This window comes from Hippocampus zosterae, chromosome 16, assembly GCF_025434085.1.
Source record: "Hippocampus zosterae strain Florida chromosome 16, ASM2543408v3, whole genome shotgun sequence".
Taxonomy (NCBI): Eukaryota; Metazoa; Chordata; class Actinopteri; order Syngnathiformes; family Syngnathidae; genus Hippocampus; species Hippocampus zosterae.
Window position 1 is genome coordinate 9,273,781 of NC_067466.1, and position 24,705 is coordinate 9,298,485.

The 24,705-nt window shown below is 45.4% G+C and overlaps 1 protein-coding gene across 2 annotated transcripts in view; it reads left to right on the top strand.

Annotated features, from left to right (window-relative positions):
• gabrb4 (gamma-aminobutyric acid type A receptor subunit beta4) overlaps positions 1-24,705 on the top strand; it is a 46,186-nt gene that overhangs the window by 14,580 nt on the left and 6,901 nt on the right. For both annotated transcript variants that reach the window (XM_052047412.1, XM_052047411.1), the window contains exons 3-7: positions 12,948-13,015; positions 13,845-14,065; positions 20,881-20,963; positions 23,170-23,307; positions 24,521-24,673. In XM_052047412.1, the coding sequence (XP_051903372.1) occupies positions 12,948-13,015; positions 13,845-14,065; positions 20,881-20,963; positions 23,170-23,307; positions 24,521-24,673 (663 nt within the window). The remainder of the gene's footprint in view (positions 1-12,947; positions 13,016-13,844; positions 14,066-20,880; positions 20,964-23,169; positions 23,308-24,520; positions 24,674-24,705) is intronic.

A 24,705-nucleotide genomic window follows, 5' to 3' on the forward strand; every position in this document is an offset into this window, starting at 1 on the left:
TGCAGGCGCAAGGTGAGTCCGGAGATGAGATAAGGAACACGGCGTCAGCTAAAAGACGGCCGTCCTTCCCCACTTGTCCCTATTTGAGACGTTTCACGACAACCAGTCAACTAAACCACAAGAAACACGTTCAATTGATAACTCTTGAAATGAAAACAAAGCATTGTTAAATTCATAAAAGCTTATTTTTAAGCAGTGTTTTGCGCAACTTTTACAGCAACACCCAGTATGTTGTAAATGCACATTACAGATAACCAATATACGTTTGTAATGTCTTTCTTTCACGTTGCTGAAGTACTGAGGTACTCACTAAATCAACTTTTTTTTAATCACCCGTTAGCAAGTTGAGGTGCATTATTAAAGCTTTGTGTGGGATGATGATTTATGAGTTGGAAAGTCCCCCCGGCTAATATGGCTTTCATAATTCAATGACAAATATGAGTGTATGCAAATACAAAGGAATGGTCATATTATGTGGTTTTTTTCTGCGGAAAACTCTTAAGTAGGTTTCATTCATCAGTGCTGAGCTTTGTGACAGGAAAGGACGATAAGATGATGCCACCTTTACTTATCCTCTGTCTTTGTGACTCGTGGTGATGTACTGCCTCTGCTCTCTTGCTTTACCTCATCATTTTCTCTTGCCTTCTGTTCTGGCTCTTTCTGTTCCCTGTGTCAGAGCTGCTTTAATGATTTCCCTTTATTCACCGGCATTCCTTTAGCCATACTGGCTGCAGCAATATGCAGCAGCTTCACTGCTATCCAACACAGTACTAGAAGGTTCTTTTGGTTTGTTTGTTTTTTTTACTCGATCTAAAGCTACACATTGTACATGTTCCTTGTGACTAAAACTCAGTATCTGAAATATCTTGTGGGTAAAAAACATCTGTTTCGCTTTTTGTCTATTGCGTTCCATGAGAAGTGGCATGCTAGCAAGGAGCTAAACGACGATAGCTCAAATTGACGACAATGCAAAATGAATGTATTTCATTGAAAAATGTCCACGTTGAGACATTGTAATCCCTCCTAAGTGGCGCTTCATCAATCGACAGCATATGGGCAACAGAAAAAGCAGGAATATAACAACTATATAGCATCAACGGTATATATTATTCAAAGCATGTACAAGTCATTGCACTCATGTCTTGGACTGTTGCATTAAGCCTGAACATTGCAGCTTGACAAACAATCTCTGCATTAATCTGCACTGTAAATATTTATATGTGGTTGTGAAAACATTGTGACCGCGATGTGACAGTTATACGACGCTGTGATTTTTATACTGCCTTGAATGAGCCACCGTCAAGTTATATATTAATCATGTTAAAAGCACGAAGGGTCTTGTTTTAATATTTTATCACCACACATGACTCCATAGTGATGTTACGTAGGGCCCTTTTAGTAATTTACGTCGGGCAATAAGAACAGTTCCATATGCCTTAAAAAAATGCAGTATTCCGTAGTACAGTCCTACAAATACATTGACAATCCATCCTCACGCACAGAGAAATGCTATTATGGTGCCAATGCATACGATATTCTCTCTTAGGATAACGAAGGCCATTTGTGGGCCGCATGGGAATTTCTCCATTGTGAGACTATTAAAGGTTTTCTTATCTTATATTATTATATTTGGCTGAAGACTTCAACTTTGAGGCCAAATGACAAAATGTTCTTGAGATTGACATTCCGTGATTCATGACACTCGACTGTACGTCTGCTGAAATTGATGTGACATGTACATGTTACATGGCAGCCTACACGTTTTCCACCTTCGTAGGTTTTCTCTCCAGGAATGACGTGTCGCTTAAGCCCAGTGGAAATTTGCCGGTGGTTGTAAATGTCACTATATTCAGTAAGTTGGCCATTGTCACGTTGAGCCCGGGGCGATGAGAAATCGCCTCGTGCACAACAGAAAAAAACGAGGTGGATCCCCGGAGAAGCAGACAACGAAAAGATCTTGTGAGAACAAAGGGATTTTAATAAATAACAAAAGGAGCCCGAACAGGGAAAACGGTAACAGAAAGCGCTGGTCAAATAAGAACCAGGAAAAAATAAGGAAGATAACCGAAAACGCTCGCGAAACGATAAAGGGCGAGGAACTACCGAGATAACAATTAGATCACAATATGAAGTACGCGAAGATTGGGGCCGTAAGGCAATAGGGCAGCGAGAAATGGTCGAACGACGAGAATAGCAAATAGCGAGCAATGGCACGGTAAGGAATTCTCCGGCAGTGAGATGACTGCCGGAGTCGCCTAATAAAGGCACGTAATCAGCCCGAAATAACGGGCAGGTGTGCCGAACAGGCGGCGGGAGAACCCGCCACCTGCTGGCGAGCACGCGACGTGACAGTACCCCCCCCTCAATGGACGCCTCCCGGCGGACTACCCGGTTTGGACGGATGAGCAGTGTGGAAGTCGCGCAGAAGGGACGGGTCAAGGATCCAGGAGCGAGGCACCCATTGCCGCTCCTCCGGCCCGTAGCCCTCCCAATCGACCAGGTACTGGAAGCCCTTGCCCCTGCGCCGAGAGTCCAGGATGGCACGAACCGTGTACACCGGGTCCCCGTCGACCACCCGCGGGGGCGGCGGCGGAGCGGGAGGGGGCGCCAAGGCGCTGGAAGACACAGGCTTGAGCAGGGAGACGTGGAACACGGGGTGGACCTTCATGGAGGCCGGCAGCCGGAGCCTGACCGCGACGGGGCTGATGACGGCCTCGACCTCGAACGGGCCAGCGAACCGGGGCCCCAGTTTGGCGGACGAGCCGGCCAGGCGAAGATCCCTCGCAGCCAGCCACACCTTTTCTCCCACCGCATATGAGGGCGCCGGGCGCCGACGACGATCAGCGATCCGCCGGTTCCGGGACGCAGTGCGGGACAACGCAGCCCGGGCCTCCCTCCACACGTGATGGGCCCGCTTAAGGTGGTGCTGCACGGAGGGGACCTCCACCTGCCCCTCCTGGGACGGGAACAGCGGTGGCTGGTAACCGTAGGCCGTCATGAACGGCGATCTGCCTGTAGCGGAGGAAACGAGAGTGTTGTGGGCATATTCCACCCAGGGCAGGTGGTCAGCCCAGGATGCCGGACGGTGGAGACAAACACAGCGGAGGGCTGCCCCCAGATCCTGGTTGGCGCGCTCAGCCTGTCCATTGGACTGAGGGTGGTACCCCGAGGTCAGGCTGGCCGTAGCTCCGAGGGACCGGCAGAACCGCTACCAGACGCGGGACACAAACTGGGGCCCCCGATCTGACACGATGTCCGCCGGAATGCCGTGGAGACGGAAGACGTGCTGGATGAGGAGGTTGGCGGTCTCCAGCGCCGACGGCAACCTGGACAAGGGCACAAAGTGAGCGGCCTTGGAGAAGCGGTCCACGATCGTGAGCACGACCGTCCGGCCCCGGGAAGGCGGCAGGCCCGTGACGAAGTCCACCGCGATGTGAGACCACGGGCGAGGAGGAATGGGCAGCGGCTGGAGCAGTCCCGCCGGAGGCTGATGCGACGACTTGCCGCAGGCGCAGGAGGTGCAGGCCTTGACGAACTCCGTCGTGTCGCGGCGGAGCTCCGGCCACCAGAAACGCTGGGCGACGAGCTGCACAGTCCGGTTCACCCCGGGATGACACGCCACCTTGGATGCGTGTCCCCACTGCAGGACCTCCGAACGGAGGGCAGGAGGCACGAACAGCTTCCCTGCTGGGCACCCCGCCGGCACCTGCACCCCCACCAGGGCGGACAGGATCCGCTGCTCAATCTCCCACTGGACGGCCCCCACTATGCACTGGGTCGGGAGGATGGTCTCCGGGGACCGGTCCCTCCCCGCAGGTTCGTGGAGCCGGGAAAGGGCGTCAGGCTTAGTGTTCTTGGAACCGGGGGAGTAGGTGAGAACGAAGTCAAACCTGGTGAGGAAGAGGGCCCACCGGGCCTGACGGGCGTTAAGTCTCTTCGCGGAGCGGAGATAGGCGAGGTTCTTATGGTCCGTGTATACGGTAAACGGTTCCTTAGCCCCCTCGAGCCAGTGCCGCCACTCCTGTAATGCGGTGACCACAGCCAACAGTTCCCGGTTGCCCACGTCGTAGTTCGACTCGGTGGCACTGAGTCGACGGGAGAAGAAGGCGCAGGGGTGCAGCTTCTGGTCGACTGGGGAGCGTTGGGACAGCACCGCACCCACCCCTGAATCCGAGGCGTCCACCTCTACGACGAAAGGGCGGTCAGGGTCAGGATGTTGCAGAACCGGGGGACTAGTGAACGCCGCCTTAAGACGAGCGAACGCCGCATCCGCGGCAGGGTCCCACTTAAAAGGGATCTTGGTCGAAGTAAGGCGGGTTAGGGGAAGCGCCATCTGGCTGTAACCACGGATGAAACGCCTATAGAAGTTGGCGAACCCCAAGAAGCGCTGCAGCTCCTTACGGTTGGACGGGACCGGCCATTCAGTGACCGCACGCGTCTTAATGGGGTCCGCCCGTAGCTTGCCCTGTTCTATAATGAACCCCAGGAAGGAGATTACGGGAACATGGAACTCACACTTTTCTGCCTTGACGAACAGCCGGTTCTCGAGCAAACGTTGTAGCACCAGCCGAACATGTTGCCGGTGCTCATGCAGAGAACGAGAAAAAATTAAAATGTCGTCAAGATAAACGAAACAGAAGATGTTGATCATGTCCCGGAGCACGTCATTAATGAGGTTCTGGAAGACAGCGGGTGCGTTTGTGAGGCCAAAAGGCATGACGAGATATTCGAAATGGCCCAGGGGAGTCTTAAACGCGGTTTTCCACTCGTCGCCCTCTCGGATGCGAACCAAGTGGTAAGCGCTGCGTAAGTCTAATTTTGAGAATATTGTGGCTGTTTGTAATGGAGCGAAGGCGGAGTCCAACAAGGGTAGCGGGTATCTATTTTTAATTGTAATTTCATTTAACCCACGATAGTCTACGCAGGGTCGTAGGGACTTATCCTTCTTCCCCACGAAGAAGAAACCCGCCCCTAACGGTGAGCGTGATGGTCTGATGAGACCTGCAGCGAGCGAGCTGTTAATATACTCCGTTAACGCCTCGCGCTCGGGATGGGATACCTGATACAGACGCGAGGTTGGCAACGGAGCGCCCGCCTGCAGGTCTATCGCGCAATCGTAGGGGCGGTGTGGGGGCAAGGAGCGCGCGCGATCCTCGCTAAAGACCGCCCTAAGGTCCCGATAGCACTCCGGCACTCCGTCAAGGCAGATCTCCTCGGGGGGCGTGACGCGTTCGTGCCTCCCGACGGCTGACTGCAGGCAGTGCTGGTAACAATAGGGGCTCCAGCTATCGATAGCGGGGCGCGCCCATGAGATCACCGGGTTATGCGTTTGAAGCCAGAGTAAACCGAGGATGATCGGGGCGTTCCGGGACCGCATAACATAAAAACGGCGATGCTCCATATGATTACCGGATAGCGAAAGCTTTAACGGCTCCGTTCGATGCGTTACCACCGCCAGGAGGCGCCCATCTAGATCACGCACCCGCTTCGCCACAACCAACTCCTCTAAAAAGCACCCCAGTTCGGACGCGAGATTAGTGTCCATTAAACAGTCATCTGCTCCCGAATCCACCAGGGCCCGAACCCGTCTTGACCGAGAACCGCCGAATACCTCCGCCTCGAGCTCGAGTCTATTGGGGTGTCCCGGTCGCTTGTCTACTCGCCTAGACTCGGGGGGCGACGCGCGGGGCCGTGACTCACAGTACTCGGGAGAAGCGTGGAAGGACGATCCCGGATGGCTGGTTGCGGCGCGGGGGGATGGTTGGGCGCCGCTTGTTGTAGCATGGTCGCGATGACGGCGCCTTCCTTCCTCCGCACCACCGTCCTTGCCGCCCAGCTGCATCGGCTCGTCCCGGGAGTGATCACCGAACCCACGATGTTCCTCACGGTACGTGGTGCGGCGGGACGGATACCGATCACCTCCACGCTCCCGGCCTCGCTCCCTCAGGCGATTGTCCATAAGGAGGGCGAGGTCGATCAGCTCCTCCAAATCGGTGCTGTGGTCGCGGGTCGCCAGCTCGTCCTTGAGTAATGAGTTCAGGCCACGGCGAAACAGTCCACACAGGGCCCGATCGTCGTACCCGCTCTGCGCGGCCAGGATCCGGAACTCGATGGAGTAGTCAGCGACCGAACGCCTTCCCTGCTGCAGGGCGAGCAGCCGCCCCTCCGCCTCTCTGCCCCGCACGGGATGGTGGAACACCCGACGGAAGGCTGCCACGAACTCAGGATAGGAGGTGCGGAGATTCGGCTTAGCGTCGCTGGTCGCGATTGCCCACGATGCCGCCGGACCTGTCAAGAGACTCATGATATAAGCCACCTTGGCGGCGTCAGTGGCATAGGAGGACGGCTGTTGGTCAAAAACGAGCGAGCAGTTGTGTAAAAAGTGTCCACACTGCCCGTGCTCACCCCCGTAACGAGGGGGATGTGGAAGCGAGGGCTCCCTCGACATAGTAGGGTACGAGGAGGGAGCCTCCGGGATGGTAGGACGAAGCCCGGAAGGTGGTCTTCGTTCCTCCACCCGAATAAGGCGAGGTTCGAGATCATCGAACCGATGAGCCAGCATGGAGACCGCGCCGCTGAGTTCCGTAAGGGCTTGGCTGTGCTGACTCATTTGCCGCTCTTGCCGAGCAAGAGCGGACAAGATCTTTTCGGCGTCTGCGGGATCCATGGTGGCCGGAGAATTCTGTCACGTTGAGCCCGGGGCGATGAGAAATCGCCTCGTGCACAACAGAAAAAAACGAGGTGGATCCCCGGAGAAGCAGACAACGAAAAGATCTTGTGAGAACAAAGGGATTTTAATAAATATCAAAAGGAGCCCGAACAGGGAAAACGGTAACAGAAAGCGCTGGTCAAATAAGAACCAGGAAAAAATAAGGAAGATAACCGAAAACGCTCGCGAAACGATAAAGGGCGAGGAACTACCGAGATAACAATTAGATCACAATATGAAGTACGCGAAGATTGGGGCCGTAAGGCAATAGGGCAGCGAGAAATGGTCGAACGACGAGAATAGCAAATAGCGAGCAATGGCACGGTAAGGAATTCTCCGGCAGTGAGATGACTGCCGGAGTCGCCTAATAAAGGCACGTAATCAGCCCGAAATAACGGGCAGGTGTGCCGAACAGGCGGCGGGAGAACCCGCCACCTGCTGGCGAGCACGCGACGTGACAGCCATGTGATAAAATGGTGATCTGGCTAAGATGAACTCTCCGTTCAGGAAAGCTTTGGCCACAATTCTTTGCGTGATGACGGAAGAGGCTTAAATGTCTTCGTTTTGGCAATATGAAATATCTAAGGAACCAAAATTTGAATCATGTTTTAAATTAATCATATTTACAATAGGTGCCTGTATTGACCTAAATACAGTAGCTCAATTTGGAAAGGCATTTGACCACAATTATTGTTACGGTAGTAATACCAACCACAATTTAGGAGAGAAAACACAGAGATGAGGAGGTGGTTGAGTTTTGTGCTGTAGTGGCGTCTAAGGGCAGAATGAAAGTTTTCATACTGCCCATGGTTGGACATGTTGAAGAAATTGAAAAAAAATGGGAATCAGCCAGTAGTTTTAGGGTTTTAGTAGTTTTATGGCGCTACCTGGGCTTTTTGAAGATGGATGTGACTGACTACTTGTAATACTGGAGTTGTAACATCATACCAGACAATTGGGCGAACTATGCCGTTTATCATGGCGAGGTGGATCATTAAACTGCTTTGTGAGTTACTGGTGACATGCTCCCGAGCAAAATCAGATATGTAGTCATACATTATTCATTCAATTATACAAATCAAAATTTTTTAAACCCAACATTTTGAGGCCCTGTTTTCTAATACAGGAAAGGATGTTTTTTGTTAGTTTTGTTTGTTTGTTTGTTTTTAGCATGCAACAGTGTGATTTAGCAGTTTGCACATCTAATTCACAGTTGAGGTGATTGACTGGCAATAAATGTACCCGGCCCCTTGCCTACAGTCAGCTGAGTTAGGCTCCAGCTCAACTGCGACCATAAAGAACACGAGCGGCATAGAAAATGGATGGATGGATCATTTTATAGCATCAAGTTGTATAGGAGCACTAAAAATTATCCGTATTTGTATTTGTGTGTAAGGATGGATACACAATACCCCAAATTGTGGTACAAGAGAAGCTGTTGATTTCAAGCATGTCGTCTTTGTTGAATCACAGCGTCCGACTGTGTGCTTTCCTGCAATTCTTTTCTTGTTTTGGCAGAGGCAGAAATAATTGATGTGAAACACTGTATTAAATTTGTGGGGGGGAATTTGGTGCAACATCTTGTTTTAGTCGTTCGATTCTTGAGAAAAGGGCTTCATGAGTACAGTCGCCATTGAAAACAAAAGCAAATACACACTTGACGAGATAAATCATGCTTCTCTTGCAACACTATCGGGAAAATGCTGCACGGTTGCTACGCAGCGCTCTGTTGCTAGGCAATAGGTTTATTTTCTGAGGTTTTTTTTTAACAAGAGGCAGAGTGGTGTTTTCTTTGCTGTCCACCAAATGTATTTTCAGTTGGCTTTCCAAAAAATCAAATACCAGTGACACTATTCTCAGTTTGAAATGAATTATATTCAAAGAAATCGTTCTCATTGCATGTCCAAATGAGCATGCGTTTGCATAAAATGCAAGCGTCGTGACATGCAGGACTCACTCAGACGGCAATGAATAAATATGCTTATGATTGGAGATGGGAGACGATATTTACGAGCACCATGTTGTTTTAAGAGACTTCAGTTGTCTCTTAAAACAGATTTCATTTACAGTCCATATTTTGTTGCTGTACATTGATGCCTAATCCAAAACATTGCTTTTTTTCTCCATCCAGACATTAGTGTGCTTAGAATCCCCATCGCATTTACAAGTGGCACAACTCTTGGCATTTTTTTTTTAAAGCAATACTCTTTGATAGTCCAAAATGTCTCATCAAAAACCAAACAAATGAAAACAGCAGGGCACTTTCACCGCACACGCTTTTGGCTCGCCAGCTATCCTTTTTTTTTGTTTGTTTGTTTTGTTTTTTTCCTTTTCCTGAGCACAAACACTTTCAATTTCATGACGTCTGCTCAGCGTTAGTAGTGTGATGAAGGATTCACACCAACCTGTGCTCCTCTCTCATTCAAACGCTCTCCTGGCAGACGAGCACTCGATTCCCTTGACAACTGATAAAGCCTGTAATTATCCAAATGGCAGACTTATCATGTTACATGAGGCTTGAATAAACACTGTTAACCTGAACAAACACCACGCCTTGATGTGTCCGCTAAAGTCCACTAAAGTGGGATCTCGGATCTCACAACCTAATGTTGCTTTCAATTCAGCAATGGATCAAGCAGATAACACGTGCACACGTGTGAACATGTAGAACTGCGCTGGATTATACCAAAATTATGTCAATCAACTGATTCTATGGCAGTCCCAATCCAAACATAACCTATAAAAATGGCCAAATTGTTATTAAGGTTGTCCAAATGTGCCAAATATAATACTATGGCTTATTGTTGTCTTTTATCGTTAACGATCATGCCAATTGTATCGTGGTTGCTCCGGCCGCAACTACCAATCTATAATAGCATATAATATAAGCATCTAGTGTTTAGCTGGGTGCAGGCCAAATGAGCAACACTCACTGTTTGACAGGATAACGGGAACCACATTAGCTACTATCGACAAATCGTGACAGCACTTATCACTATTGGGCTGACGTTGCATGCATGGGCACTTTTAGGTCGGTTGCATACACTCGAGCTTGATTTTGATTTTTGCAGTGTCTACTGAAACAAAGCATATTGGAATTGTGAAAATATTGCGGCGGAAACTAAATTTGCCACTCTGGAAGGGCACCGGTGATGGCAAATGAGAGAGATTCAATCACAATGATATGCCCTGGCTGCCCGGATAAAATATGTTTATGCAGACAGTAAGTGAGCAAATAATGATTAAAACAACAAAAACAAGGAATCGAATGTGCACAAGAAAAGGGGTTACCTGTAGGGATTTATTTTGTTATGTGACGGCACATTCTGATTTTATTCGGTGGGCCCCACACTTTCTCACACTTTGTAGAAGTTAATTCCCAGAACATCCATCCATTTTCCAAACCGCTTGATCCTCACTAGGTTCGCGGGGGGTGCTGGAGCCTATCTCAGTAGGCGGGCAGTAGGCGGGGGACCCCCTGAATCAGTTGCCAGCCAATCGCAGGGCACACAGAGACGAACAACCTTCCACGCCCACACTCACACCTAGGGACAATTTAGAGCGTCCAATCAGCCTGCCATGTATGTTTTTGGAATGTGGGAGGAAACCGGAGCACCCGGAGAAAACCCACTCAGGCCCGGGGAGAACATGCAAACGCCACACAGGGAGGCCGGACCTGGAATCGAGCCCGGTACCTCTGCACTGTGAAGCCAACGTGCTAACCACTGGACTACCGGGCCGCCCTTCCCAGAACATATTATTATTATTATTATCATTGTTACTGTTATTATTATTATCGTTGTTGTAATCATCCCTCCTGGTGGCACTGCTATGAGCAGGGCACACAAATGATCGGGCAGTCTCTAAATGTGCGCTCCTCCATTTTGAGACTCCAATGCACAAACTCAGACTTGACTCGGACTCGGACCTTAATGACTGCAGCTCTGATGGAGATCAATTTGATGATGACCGTTTGGCATCAGATTGATTGCGTGTGGCTGAGGGCTACTAAAGTGATTACAATGTGAAGGGAACAGATGAAGCTAACATCATTTCTCCCCAATCAAAGTGATGGATTATAAATAATTGTACAATTGGCTTATGTACGCATGAAAACAACATCAGGATTCCTGATGGCGTTTCCATTTAACTTAGCATGGGGCTCCTTTTTAGCCAACGTTAGTTTTGGTTTCTGCTATTTAATAATAATCACATAGCTAGTGATAGATCGGGGATGAATTGGGTCGTGTGAAGCCTAGCGTCAAGGAGATTGGGTTCTCCTTTGTGAAGAAAAATGCGTCTTTTGTACTCTACGCAAAAAAAAATATTGCTCCCTTAATACAAACTAATTGCAGTAGACGCAAGCTTCCTTATTTTCCCCTTCTATCTAATAATGTTATATCTTAAAGAAGCCAAAATAAGATGCGAGCCACAAGTGAAGCTCGAACAGATTTTTTTCCCCCTTCTTTGTTTTTTTTTTTTGTAAAAGGCTCTGCTAACAAAGCGAGAGCGGCATCAAAATATGCAGAGAGCGAGACTTTGCTTTCTCGCTTCCTCTTCATGTAGCGAATAAATGTACTTTGACATCTCTGGGGAAAACGGTTACTGGTTGCCTTCTCAAAGCGCAATGGAAATGGTCCTACTTTCCCCTGCCATTTTTTTTTCAGTTTTGCAAAGAGATGGGTCAGGGAATATGACAAAGCTTCAGGGCATTTAGAAATGGGAGGACAAGGGTTGCAGGAGAAAGTAGGATAATAGGACATGAGACAACATGTCGTGGATGATTTTTTTGACGACCGCTAATGACAACCATTGAAATATCTTGGGACCGAGTTATTTATATTCCGTGATGTTAATTGAAGCCTGTATTGTTGACTTGTTTGTATTTTTTCCAGATAAACAGACGGACAAATGTTTTGTGACAAATTACACATGCAGTACTTGCAGAAAATACGTTGCTTATCACCTCATGTTTTCTGCAAGACTCCCTTTAATACAAAAGAACACTCCCGAGATCAGACCACCTGTACTTTTTAGACCTGAATTTACATAGTTGATATTAGCTGGCTCCATGTTTCGATACTTTCACAAACTGGTGCACTGTTTTTAAACCGATGGTTGATTTCAGTGTTTGCTGCTGAGGGTTGCCCAACCAGTTATTATATATACAATATAATACAATACATGCTGATTTATACAGCGCTTTCACAACAGCGGCAGCTGTAACAAAGCGCTTTACAAAACAGTTAACATAAAGTAAAATAATAAACACAACACATAACATAAAACACTATATAGTCAACTATTCTTTGCCCAGATCATAATTTGTTAATTATTGTGGCTGTGGTGGTGAAATAGAACTGTACTGTAACAGAAAAAAAAACAATTATAGAAGGAACTTTGAGTTTTCATCCATACCCTACATTGTTATAACCTTCTGAAATTAGGACGAAAGGTTCCCGCTTGATGATGATGACGAGCGAGAAGCATCTTTCTCATGAAGTCAGCCACCGTTGATTGTTTGCAAGTTCGTTAACATGCTCGGTACAAATGGATTCTCCTTGTAAAGCGAGTTGTCTGAATACGTAAGCGGGCTTTAAGTGTTTATTGTACATGTAAGCAACTTGCTGTGCGTATCTGTTTACAAGGCGCACTGCAATCATGTAAATGAGGTATCGTTTTGTTCTTGCCCGACATGAATTTCCAGCGTGCACGTTAGCGTGGATGACTGCATGTTTTTTACGTTCTTTCATGGCCCACAGAGGAGCTTGTTTTTTTTTCTCTCTCTTTTAAGAACACTCTCGACAACCCATTGTAGTTTGTCGCTGCCACAGTGGATCACAGGTACGCAAGGGGTAACCTTTGCAATTGTGCGCGGTGTGCTAGAGAATGTCATTATCATGCAGTACTTGTTCTATATGTGCAAATGGTGAATAATGCATTGCGTAAGCGGTGTAATAAACAACGGAGCATTTTAAGTGGCGGCGGCGTTCCCGCATTTAAAGGAACAGTGCATATGCAAGAAATGATGATGCACCTCAGCGATAGACAGAAAAATATATAGCGATGATCACTGCTGATCAATTAAGAGCAATGAATGCACACGCCACATTATTTTCAATACGTAATGTATTATCCAATCATATAACCTGTCCACCTTTGTTTTACTATACACATTTCACAATGCACATTTCTTACGCCTTTTTTTGTTTGTTTGTTTGTTTGTTTGTTTATTCAGGTGATCCGGTCATAGTTTGGATGAGTATCAACATAGCAAGCATCGATTCCATCTCAGAAGTTAACATGGTGAGTCACAATGTGGGATCCGGTGGATGTTTGTCTTCAGGTTTAATGAAACATTCAAACTGGATTAAAGTTGCATGACTGTCACATTGCGTTCTACTTGTTATGACATTATGGATAATCTTATGAATTGTGAAAACACTCTGTAATGCACACGATGGTGTGCATTATTTGAAATGAATATATGTATGACATATTTCTTTCATTTCTCATGGTGGTAATGCTTACATCACATGAATGAGCATGGTCATACAGTAATGAATTAGCTTATGTAGATACTTTATTTAAAGTTGACTACTATTTGTAGCATTTCTTAAAAAAAAAAAGAAAACAAAAAAAGCACATTGCAGGTGTGTCCAAAAGGTTCCATGGCTGGTTTCACTAACGACATTCTTCAAACCCAAATGACAAGTTTTTCTCCTTAAATGCGGGACAGATGATCAACCAGCATGTCTCCAAAAAGATTTTGCTTCATTTAATGTGTGAGAAGAGGCGAAAGTTGTGGCAGGGCACCTCGTGGCTGCTTCACCGTCACAGCCCAACTGTTGACAACGCCCTGAGCATCTGACACTTCCTGCGCGCGAAGAACATTGCCGCGCTGTAGCCGCCTCCCAACTTACCCGACTGCCTGTGATTTCTATTTTTTCCATCTTTCCCATACTCTGTGACATCATCAAGGGCACTTGGTGACGGCACATGGATGATCCCAGAAAAAAATCCTTTCAGAAATGCGCGGAGGCGTGACAGAGAAAGCTGGCATTTGTTTGAAGGATGAAGTAGAAATTTTAATCATACAAATGTATTAACAATTCAATTTTCCCTCCTTTTCCAGGACTATACCATCACAATGTATTTCCAGCAAAGTTGGCGAGATAAACGTTTGGCCTATGGTGAACTGAACCTCAACCTGACTCTGGATAACCGTGTCGCAGATCAGCTTTGGCTCCCGGATACCTACTTCCTGAATGACAAGAAGTCATTTCTTCATGGAGTGACAGTTAAAAACCGTATGATCCGACTTCACCCCGACGGGACCGTCTTGTACGGACTGAGGTAAAAGCATTGTGATCTCTCACTCCACACAGCATTAGGTACAGATCCGAAAACTGGATCACAAATGACCAGTTTGGATTGCCAACGAACAAACAAATGAACAATTTGTCTATGATTGCGGCTGTAGTTAGCAACTTCATGTTGCATTTGGTGCATTTACTGTATGTGTGGTAGTGTCATCCTGTAACCACGATGAAGGGTCTGCACGGTCTGTTTTTAACGAACAGTGGTTGGCGCGCTGTCCTCACAGTGGAGAGGTACCGGGTTCAATTCCAGCTCCGGCCTCCCTGTTGGAGTTTGCATGTTCTCCTCGGGCCTGCGTGGGTTTTATCCGGGTACTCCGGTTTTACTGCCACTTTTTTCTGAATTTTACTGCCATTCCAAAAACATGCATGGCAGGCTGATTGAACACCAAAAATTATCCCTCGGAGTGACTGTGAACGCAGATGGTTGTTTGTCTGGGGTGCCCTACAATTGCCTGGCAACCAGTTCAGGGTGTCCCCCGCCTACTCCCCGAAGACGGCTGGGATAGGTTCCAGCACCCCTCGCGTCCCTTGTGAGGATAAGTGGATCAGAACATGGATGGATGGATGGATGGATGTTAAACCCAAACATACATTACTCAAGGTGGACTGAAGGTTGAGGAGAAATGACCATTATGTTTTAGTGCTTAGGTGCTCTTGCTCAGGAATAAAATTATTGCTTTTCTCTGTTACATGACACACAAAATAGCAAACGTAGCATGTTCAAGAATCATCCTAACAATTGAATAAATCGTAAAAATGCACAGCGGGACATATCTAAGATCCCTTTCGAGGAACACGAAAACTAACACAGTGTCCTGAGGTTTGAAAATCAGAATTAATACTCGTGCTTTTCTTCACAAGTCTCCAAAATAAAGTGCCGTAGAGGAGTGGATGGAGCTGGAAATATATTTTGTTCTATGAATAAAATGGCAGTGGCAAGGTTTAGATCACACGAAGGGATGAATTATTAATGTGACAATCGGTGTTCAGACTCTGAATTACTGAATTTGTTCTGACAAAGAAGGAGATGGGATAGGAATAAGTTTTCTCTTTTCTTCTTTTGTGACTCTTTGGAAGGCTATAAACGTAATAGCACAATTGATATGCGGTATCGGTGTTGTGGTGTATCATGCTCCAGAAGTTGAACTCTTTGATGAATATTCAAGCTTCGCTTGGACTCAATTCACAAGTTGACAGCTAGAACTTCACCGAGGAGATATATATATATATATATATATATATATATATATATATATATATATATATATATATATATATATATATATATATATATATATATATATATATATATATATATATATATATATATATATATATATATATATATATATATAAATGCAAGACTTCAACATTGTACGGCATTTAATATTGGACACAATGATTTATTGTTCATCCTGTGAATTTGCTCATTCATCAAGGTCATTGTATTCTCAGGGCATTGAATCAATCGCAACTCTACTGTGCTGGTTGTCTTCTTTGTACAGAATATGTACGCCTTAAGGTACAGTCGATAAATTCTTCCTCAAATTTGAAACAGTTCTGCCCAAAGAGGTCTGTGAAAGGGGTCATCAATATCACAACTATTAAAACAAAACCAAACCGAAGCCAGACAAGAACATTTCTGAAGTGATAACTGAGACATAACAATTGCAGTCACAAATGCTCTCCGGGAAGCAAATATATATATATATATATATATTGGAAGAGGAACCTATTAATAGCGTATATGAATTAAAAACTTGTCAGAGAGGAAATGTACCCAATCAGAGAAGGAAATTCGGACTAAAGAGTTGAACTTAAACTGCGCAACAAGTTTCAGTAGTTGATCAGATCACAGCAGTTGAATCAGCCATGAGGAGGAAAAGCCAAAAAGAAACCGAGGGGCTCCTCTCACGTTCGTCGTTAGTAGCATCAACTCTGTGAATTAAGATATTTGCAGATAGACTTTAACTCAATTCTGAGTCGACATGGCCGAATGAATGTATAAATAATTGGGTTTCCAAACGAACACTTATGCTAACGCTGAATTGATGATGGTCGAACGAGGTGCCCGAAACGTCTTCCCAGACCACCAGAGCAGTCCAGTTGCAATCGATTGAATATGTGATTAAATCAAATAATTACTGACTCAAACCTTAATTCCCCTTGCAATTCCTGTTTTATTCTGTGCCTAAAATAAAGCAACCGGAAAAGAGAACAAAATGGCGCCAAACCACATGGCTTCCTAATCTGAATCAACATTCCCAGCTGCGCCACTCAGGGTACGCAAGGTTCCGCTGGAGCCATAAAAGTAGCATCACGAGCTGAGAAGATTGGACGCGAGCCAGAAGAAAATGGAATTACACCTGCACTTGCACATCCGATGATTGTGCGCTGCAAGAAACGCGATTCTTGTTAATACGGGTTCTGGCATCAACTCTTCCTCCCAACATCTGCGGAGCTGCCTTATTTGTTGTTATCGCTCTGTGCAGAACGGTGGGATTGCGTTTATTCATCTTTTCTTTATTTTGCTTCCTCTTCCAAATATTCTTTTATCAATTGCTATAAAATTGTCGCCCGCCCCTCTTGCCCGTGATCCCAAACGATATGGCCACTGGGACTGAGCCCCTGCGCAGTGAGCTTAAAAGGAACGGGAAGTGACACAGATAAGCACGGCTAAAAAAAAATTATTTTTAGACACATTGGTTTTGCAATCAAATCAGTCATGAGTATTCATTATGAAATACATATAATTAGGATAGAGAAGCAAGACATCTGGTCGGGCCGCGCCATGCAAGTGAAGAGTGAAACAAACAAAACATAATGACTACGCAAAATTATTGTTCTATTTTAATTCTCTGGTATATGATTTGTATTGATTTTCTTTTCGAATCCAATCATGTCCATGCATAGGTATATTTCAGTATAAGTATGAATTAAAATGAATTTAGACACTTAGTCTTTGAATGAGTAGACTTTAAATAGGCAGGACGTTGACACGCGGTGACAAGTAACATTCCTTATGACCAAATATGATGTGTGAGAAAAATGTTGATATATTTATTTTGAACCACTTATTAATGTCTGGCTGCTAATGTAATTGTAGAAACGGCACACTGTTTAGCTAATAAATTCTTAAATTATGAACTCTAAATATGACTCTTAACAGCTCAAACAAAACCATTTTCCAAGTCCTTTTCCTCAGCAAGCAAGCTGCATCAGCAGACTGTGTAGGTGTCAGAAGTGTTGCTCATGCATCTGACATCGTCTTCCTCGTCTGGAGTCCACCTCCAGACCCGAGACTGTAACAACAAATGCAGACTTGATGAATAGAAATACACTAGGCTGCTTTTTTTGTTTTTTGTTTTTTTAACTAGACTTGATCTTAGCCAAGGGCGGCCCGGTAGTCCAGTGGTTAGCACGTCGGCTTTACAGTGCAGAGGTACCGGGTTCGATTCCAGCTCCGGCCTCCCTGTGTGGAGTTTGCATGTTCTCCCCGGGCCTGCGTGGGTTTTCTCCGGGTGCTCCGGTTTCCTCCCACATTCCAAAAACATGCATAGCAGGCTGATTGAACACTCTAAAATTGTCCCTAGGTGTGAGTGTGGGCGTGGATGGTTGTTCGTCTCTGTGTGCCCTGCGATTGGCTGGCAACCAATTCAGGGTGTCCCCCGCCTGCTGCCCGAAGACAGCTGGGATAGGCTCCAGCACCCCCCGCGACCCTAGTGAGGATCGAGCGGCTCGGAAGATGAATGAATGAATGAATGTTTTTTTAACATTCGTGAGTCATTCCTGAAAAGCTTCATGCAATGCGTTGCACATCATCCTCATGAGCTCCACCAACGCTGGAAATTCATGTCTGATTCCTTGAATTTGAACATGCTGCCATCTGTCACGAGTGGGACTGACTGTTGTTGACCCATATCTACTGACTTCTCCAAATCCCAAACCCTCTCTCGGAGGCACCTAACATGTGCCTACTCACCATTTGGCTCTCCCATGACTTGTTAGCTGTCACATATAAGCACATTTTTATTCATTGTGGGCTTTTGTTCTGAGTGCCAAGGGGGTAAAGAATTCTTCTCTCTCCATTAGTCCGAGCTGCTGCCAGGCTTACTCGACGTCATAGTGCTACCGGGAGCAGTAGCTTATGTTGACAGGATGTCTTTTTGATTACAGGGGGATAGGCCCTTAACTCTGCTTTTGTTTAATCTCAATATTTTATGTGTCTTGTGTGACATATCTCATTCTTATGTTGGGTGCTCGGTGGCCTTGTTACTTGCTTTGTTGTGATGTGCTGCCGGACACTTTTGTGCCCAATGCAAATCTGGAGCGAGACGCGGCCCTAAATGCACGCAGGGGCAGGTTCAACCGAGTTTGGGGATTTTCAGGCATTTCGAGCCATTGCGGATGTGATCACAGCAATTTTGATTCATCGCCATTCAAAGTGGCTACTTACTGTAAATGCTGCATGTGAAGAGCATACGTCATAGTCCTCTTTTTCAGCATTTGGCTCGATGGCAATCGTGCAACACCCGCGTGTGAAATAGTCACGATAAGTCCGTTCTCTGCGCCATTTGGCTGTTGCCGATGACTTGGACAAACCGGGCCGGCCTGAGATAATGACGGCAGCTCGCTGATGGACACACCGGTGTATATATATAAGACAACGATTGAAAATCACTTCTCAGTATTATAAAATGCAGTTTTACATCTCAAGTCGCACTTCTATGAAAATGAAAAGCAACTTTTGAGGGCGACTTGCATGTGGACTGAATGGTGCGGCCGGTGTGTGTATGTTTGTGTTTTGATGATAAGTTGCATTTTGCTATTGTGTAGCCGTACACAGTATCTCCCTCTGTGCATAGAGTCTATCCGATGTTATTAATGGCGATGTTGCTTGTTTGTAACTTTTTACATGGGGAAGTCTAATTGCCAAGTGACCTCTCCGATTAATGTAATTAGGTCTGATGTTATCTCCTCTCATAGTGTATCAGCAGTGTGTCACCCCGCTGTATGCAGTCAGTGGAGGAGTGCTGTGAAGGCAGCAGGGAGGTGTAGCACAGCAGAGTGGTAACAAATGCAGTCTGAGCAGCAGAATGCTTGTGCAGCAGAATGCAGCTCAGTGTCATTGTGAATAATAAATATCACACACCAGTCACACACATTTCGTTTACTAGGCTTCATCTCCTGCCTCCCGATATTATCAGCTTCGGTGCTTGGGTCTCGATTTTTACTCATTTCTGCACTGCATCAGTCTAAAACAACAAAGACGTGCCAATGGCATAGGCTTGAACATAGTGCTTAAAAATGTGCATTAAAGGGGAAAACCTTCAATGAGTCCCACCAGACTCCAATGCAAAGAAATGTGAATCAAGCACAGGCCCCATAAAATGTGCTACTGACTCTGTGAAAATGTATGGATCTGTGAACGAGTCAAAACAATTGCCATTACTTTGATAATGATTGTTTAAAGACAAGAGTTAAGAGTACTTTGGACCATTTATGCACTTATATTTACAGAATGAGAAGGGCAACATGTAAATGATGAGACTCGCATGGTTGCTACGAAGCCGTGGATGTCTTTACCATAACGGAAAAATCTTTATTGCACGCACATACACACACACACACAATATATATACAGGTAAACAGGTATATACTGTGTATATATGTATATATATATATATATACCGGTATATATATATGTATATATATATCTATATATATATTGCGCGTTGTCCCGCACGCGGTCTGTCCTTCCGTCTGTCCCTTTTCAAAACGTACCTACTTCACCGCGCCGCTGCGCGCCGCCACTGCGCCGCTCAGGCAGTGGCTCACTACGATCGCGCGGGCATCTTAGCGAAAAAATGTTGTCTACCCACAAGCATTGCAATGAAATTGTTAGTTATTTAGTAGAGCTAAACATCTCTTTATTTTCGCAATGAAGATGAACAAAAAGTTGAACCAAGCAACAACACTTTTGTGGGCCGAAGGCCCACCTTACCAGCCTTCCGCGGGAACTAGCTGATGAGCCAGCTAGTATATATATATAGAGGCAGCTATTGGAAATATCAATAGTATAAAAGTGGGAGGTGTGGCAGTGAGTAAGTTTATGCCGTGGGATCGACCCACACTCCCTTGGCGAGCAACAGGTCGATCACGATTGACATCATGGGCAATGCTGTTCAAAAGTATGGATGTTTCATTGATGTCTAATTAGTTTGCAGAGCTAAATTACACAATTACTTTGTTGTAAAGTATAAGTTTCAACCCCAAGTTCACTGCTGATTGTGTTTAATTATCGAATGAAGTTGTTGCTCATAATTAGAAGTTATCGTGGGTCATGTTTTTTTTCCCATGCAAATTGAAGAAATCTTGCTCAGATCAGATTTGCACTGCTTTGCCATGAAATGAATGTATTTATCGCTGATCTTTACTATTATGGCCTCAAATTTTTCAATCATGAGTAATTTTGGAGAAAACAGGGCTTCAAGCATGAGTGTTTCAGCATGGGAGACATTTACCCACATAAAACCAAAGTGCCAAAAAAAAAATGTTAAATTAGAAAAATAAATTTTATAAGTGTCTTGCCAACCATTCAGTATAAATACAAATTATCCATCACAATAACATGACGTTTGAACAGGGGTTTGGAGACTTTCTCTATCCACTCTATGCACCTACTACTTTTCAAGCGGATGCTGCTCTTTTCCGTATGACGTGACTTTTTTCACAGGCATTTCCGAGAAACCTTTTCAAAGCGGGTTTTGTTTCTGTCTTGTCCCGCAGAATAACCACCACGGCTGCTTGTATGATGGACTTGAGGCGATACCCTCTCGATGAACAGAACTGCACCTTGGAAATTGAAAGCTGTAAGTAAATGCCAGCATAGCCGTTGCTCTCACCAAGACCTTTGGAAACAAACCTTAGAGCTGCTGATATCATCATATATATATATATATATATATATATATATATATATATATGGGCAGCCCGGTAGTCCAGTGGTTAGCACGTTGGCTTCATAGTGCAGAGGTACCGGGTTCAATTCCAGCTTCAGCCTTCCTGTGTGGAGTTTGCATGTTCTCCCCGGGCCTGCTTGGGTTTTCTCCGGGTACTCTGGTTTCCTCCCACATTCTAAAAACATGCATGGCAGGCTGATAGGTGTGAATGTGAGCGTGGATGGTTGTTCGTCTCTGTGTGCCCTCTCCCTTCTCAATACGCTGCATGTGTGTGGTTGTGGTTGCTAATGGTTTATCCTTGTGATCTATAAAATGGACTGTTGCTTAAAACATTGCATGAATATTCTTAATTGATTCCGATTGGGATTCCGGTGCGAGTGTGAGCGGTGCACTCTTATCAGTTTGATGGATTAGGCACCTTGCATCCAGAGAGAGATTCAGGGCTATTGACTCCAGGTCCCTATCGATGAATTTAATGCCACGAGTCTGGACATGTCGCTACTGGAAGGTGAAATGTCGTCAAATGAACCGCGCTGAGAGACGGCGCTGCGGTGAACGCGTACTGGCCCATTTACATAATCTACAACTGTGATCACTTTCACTTGTGCGGCCAACTGAGATTGTGCAGGATGGCCAACTGACACATGCTGATGAATATTCATGCCGTGTGGGAGGCAGGAGAGGGATGTCGGGATAGCTTAAACATGTGATGCAGGCAGGCTTTATGACAACCAGAGTGGTTTTGTTCTTCTGCAGGTTTGTCTGCATGTGCTTATCTGGGAAAAGATCCCACCTCAAACCTAAACCCACTTCATGTTCCGACGTGCCATGTGTCTTGTTTGGCTGAAGTAATGATGGCTGGTAGAAACAGTGTTGAAAACTATATGCATGAGATTGTGTTGCTGTAGAAAGGGCTATTAATATTTGGCAGGTTTTGTGGGCGAGTGGGAAATATTAAAGTGAGGTAGTCCAAGGCACTGTGGCAGTATTGCATTGGCAAAGCTCCCAGCAGCAGTGGCGTGCAAGTGAGAGGAAGAGGGGCTGTCCTGATTTTACTCATCTGATTTCATTATCTTCTACATAAAAAATGCTTGATGCCTAAAGTATTTCTTTTTATATTTATAAATAGGGTCTCATAGTATTGATAATGTCACAGTATATAGTTTTTGGTTCCATTCTAAAACGCACAGCGTCATCTCCAAATTAAATTTTAAGTGTTCTGAATTTTGCTACAAGCTGCATAGATGACTAAAAGTGGAACGAACTATTATCTTAATTGTCTCTTTTTTTTTATTATTTACGCATGCCTAAAAGAATTCAAGCCGTATGCTAATGATGGTTTTTATACATAAGAGCAACCTGCTTGCTGATGCGATGTGCCGCGATTTACGTATGATGCGACTAGTCGATGAATCGGGATGACTACCGGTGACTAGTCCGCTAGTAAAATAGTCCTGTCTGGCAGCCCTAGCTGTGACCGCAACACTACCTCTCACAGATCCGCCATTCTGCGAAATTCCCATTAGGTCTAACCCACCTGCGCACAGAGGTACGCCATGCGCCCGCAAGATTTATGCCACTCAAAAATAAAGCCGTAAATGTAAGGTAATGCACAAATAGTTTGTGCTAAAATGTAAGCTTGCAAGGGGCTACAGTAGCTGTGCTGTACACGAGATCATTCAAGACACAAGAAGAGTTCGAAAGTACGCATGAGGAAATAAGCGATGGTGACTAGCAACAAACTATGTGCTGGAGTGTGTGCGCTTCACGTGTGGGTGGTAGCGAGAATCAAAATGTCTGTTCCAGTTCCAGCGTGAGTAACTGTATCAGACGGTATGTTTGCTAAGAGTTCAGGTTTTTGTGGGAACAACAAATGTCTCCATGAAGTCATTCTGGGATGTCATATCGTTGCTCCGTGTAATGGTTTTCAAAAGTCAAGATATCTGCTCGGATCCGAATGACTTTAGAGCAGAGTGCGTCATTCGTCTGAGGGACTTCCACTAGTTGTCTGCGCTGTGCACCTTTCACGAGATACATTGTCCCATTTCATGGTTATTTCTTGACCTTGTGTCCCCCTCCACCCCCACCCTCACCACCAATTTTCTTCCTGTGACAGACGGATACACCACAGATGACATTGTGTTCTTCTGGCAAGGAGGGGACAGCGCTGTGACAGGTGTGGACAAGTTAGAGTTACCTCAGTTCTCCATCGTGGACATCCGCTTGGTCTCCAAGGAAGTACGGTTTACTACCGGTAAGTTCAGTTTTGTTTTGTTTTTCATTTTGTCTCTCTTATCAACTATTGACGGTTTAACAAAAAATGTCATTCCTTATATTTTTTTCATGACATGTTGAATTATGGATGTGGATCATAGTATGTATGGGTATCGAACATGAGACAAAAAGTTTCTTCTTATGTTGTACAAGGAGCAGTCTTGAGTCCCAATAACTTCAGGAACTTTGCTCTGTTGATCTGGAGGGGTTTTTTTTGTCCTACATTTTGTTGAAACGTGTCAATAATGTTCTTGCTTTGCCTCTCGAAATTCTGGCACGGACAAAAGAGACGAAAGCAGTGATAAAATGTCATTTTCGTGTTTGAGTTAAGTGTAATTCGTGAACATTTAGTGCTACGATTAATCTTGGATGTACTTGCTTGACGGGGAATTGTTGGCCCACTTTGAACCAAGCATGTATGCAAAAAGTATTGATTCATACAAAGATTTACAGTGCAGATGACGTCATCCGCCATTGTGGGCATTTTTATTTTTTTTTGTATGACATTAAACCTATCATGCTTCTTTCAGTGCCCCCCGCCCCCCAAAAAATGCAGTATAACCATAGATGGCGTATACCCGTCAATCTAATGATATTTAGAGTAATTCTTTGATTTTGCAAACTACAAACAGGTCTGTAGAGCTGAAGCTAAGAGATGTTGGTTGATTGCTTATTTTCCTTTTTGCATCAGCATTTTATGCACCGGCTTGTTTAAATCTAACCGCAGTAAAAAAAAATTAAATGAACTTGCGCTACAACGATTTGACATTTCTCGGCAAAATATCCACTAAAATGACCAACGATGCTACCTTAGCACTATGTGTTTTGTCCTTTCGTGTGCAGGCGTGCATTGCAATCACCTTTTAAAATGGCCTTTCAGTAATGTTTAGAGGACAGAGGGAGCGAGCAGCTCTCTGTGACAAGTCTCAGAGGGATGCTGGCGCGGCCTGCTGAGATAGGGGCTTGCAGAAAAATCTGCCGTGTTTGCGACTTTGTGCCATGTTTAATTGGAATCGAACTTGTCCCTGGAAAGGAATCCATCGCTTTGGGGAAATTAAGTGCTCCATCTGAACAAACGGAGAAATGACTACCCTGCACGTTGTCAAGTGTAGGGTTTGGAGCGCCTTACACTTTCCCCTTTTCATTCTTCCCTGATCTTATCCACGCCGTCACTCGGTTGTTTCTGCTTACAGGTTCATATCCGAGGCTTTCGCTGAGTTTCAGAATTAAGAGGAACATTGGATATTTCATCTTGCAGACATATATGCCCTCCATCTTGATCACCATTCTATCCTGGGTCTCCTTCTGGATCAATTATGATGCCTCTGCAGCTCGGGTGGCCCTAGGTAAGTTGCATCCATATGCATTGTATTTGAAA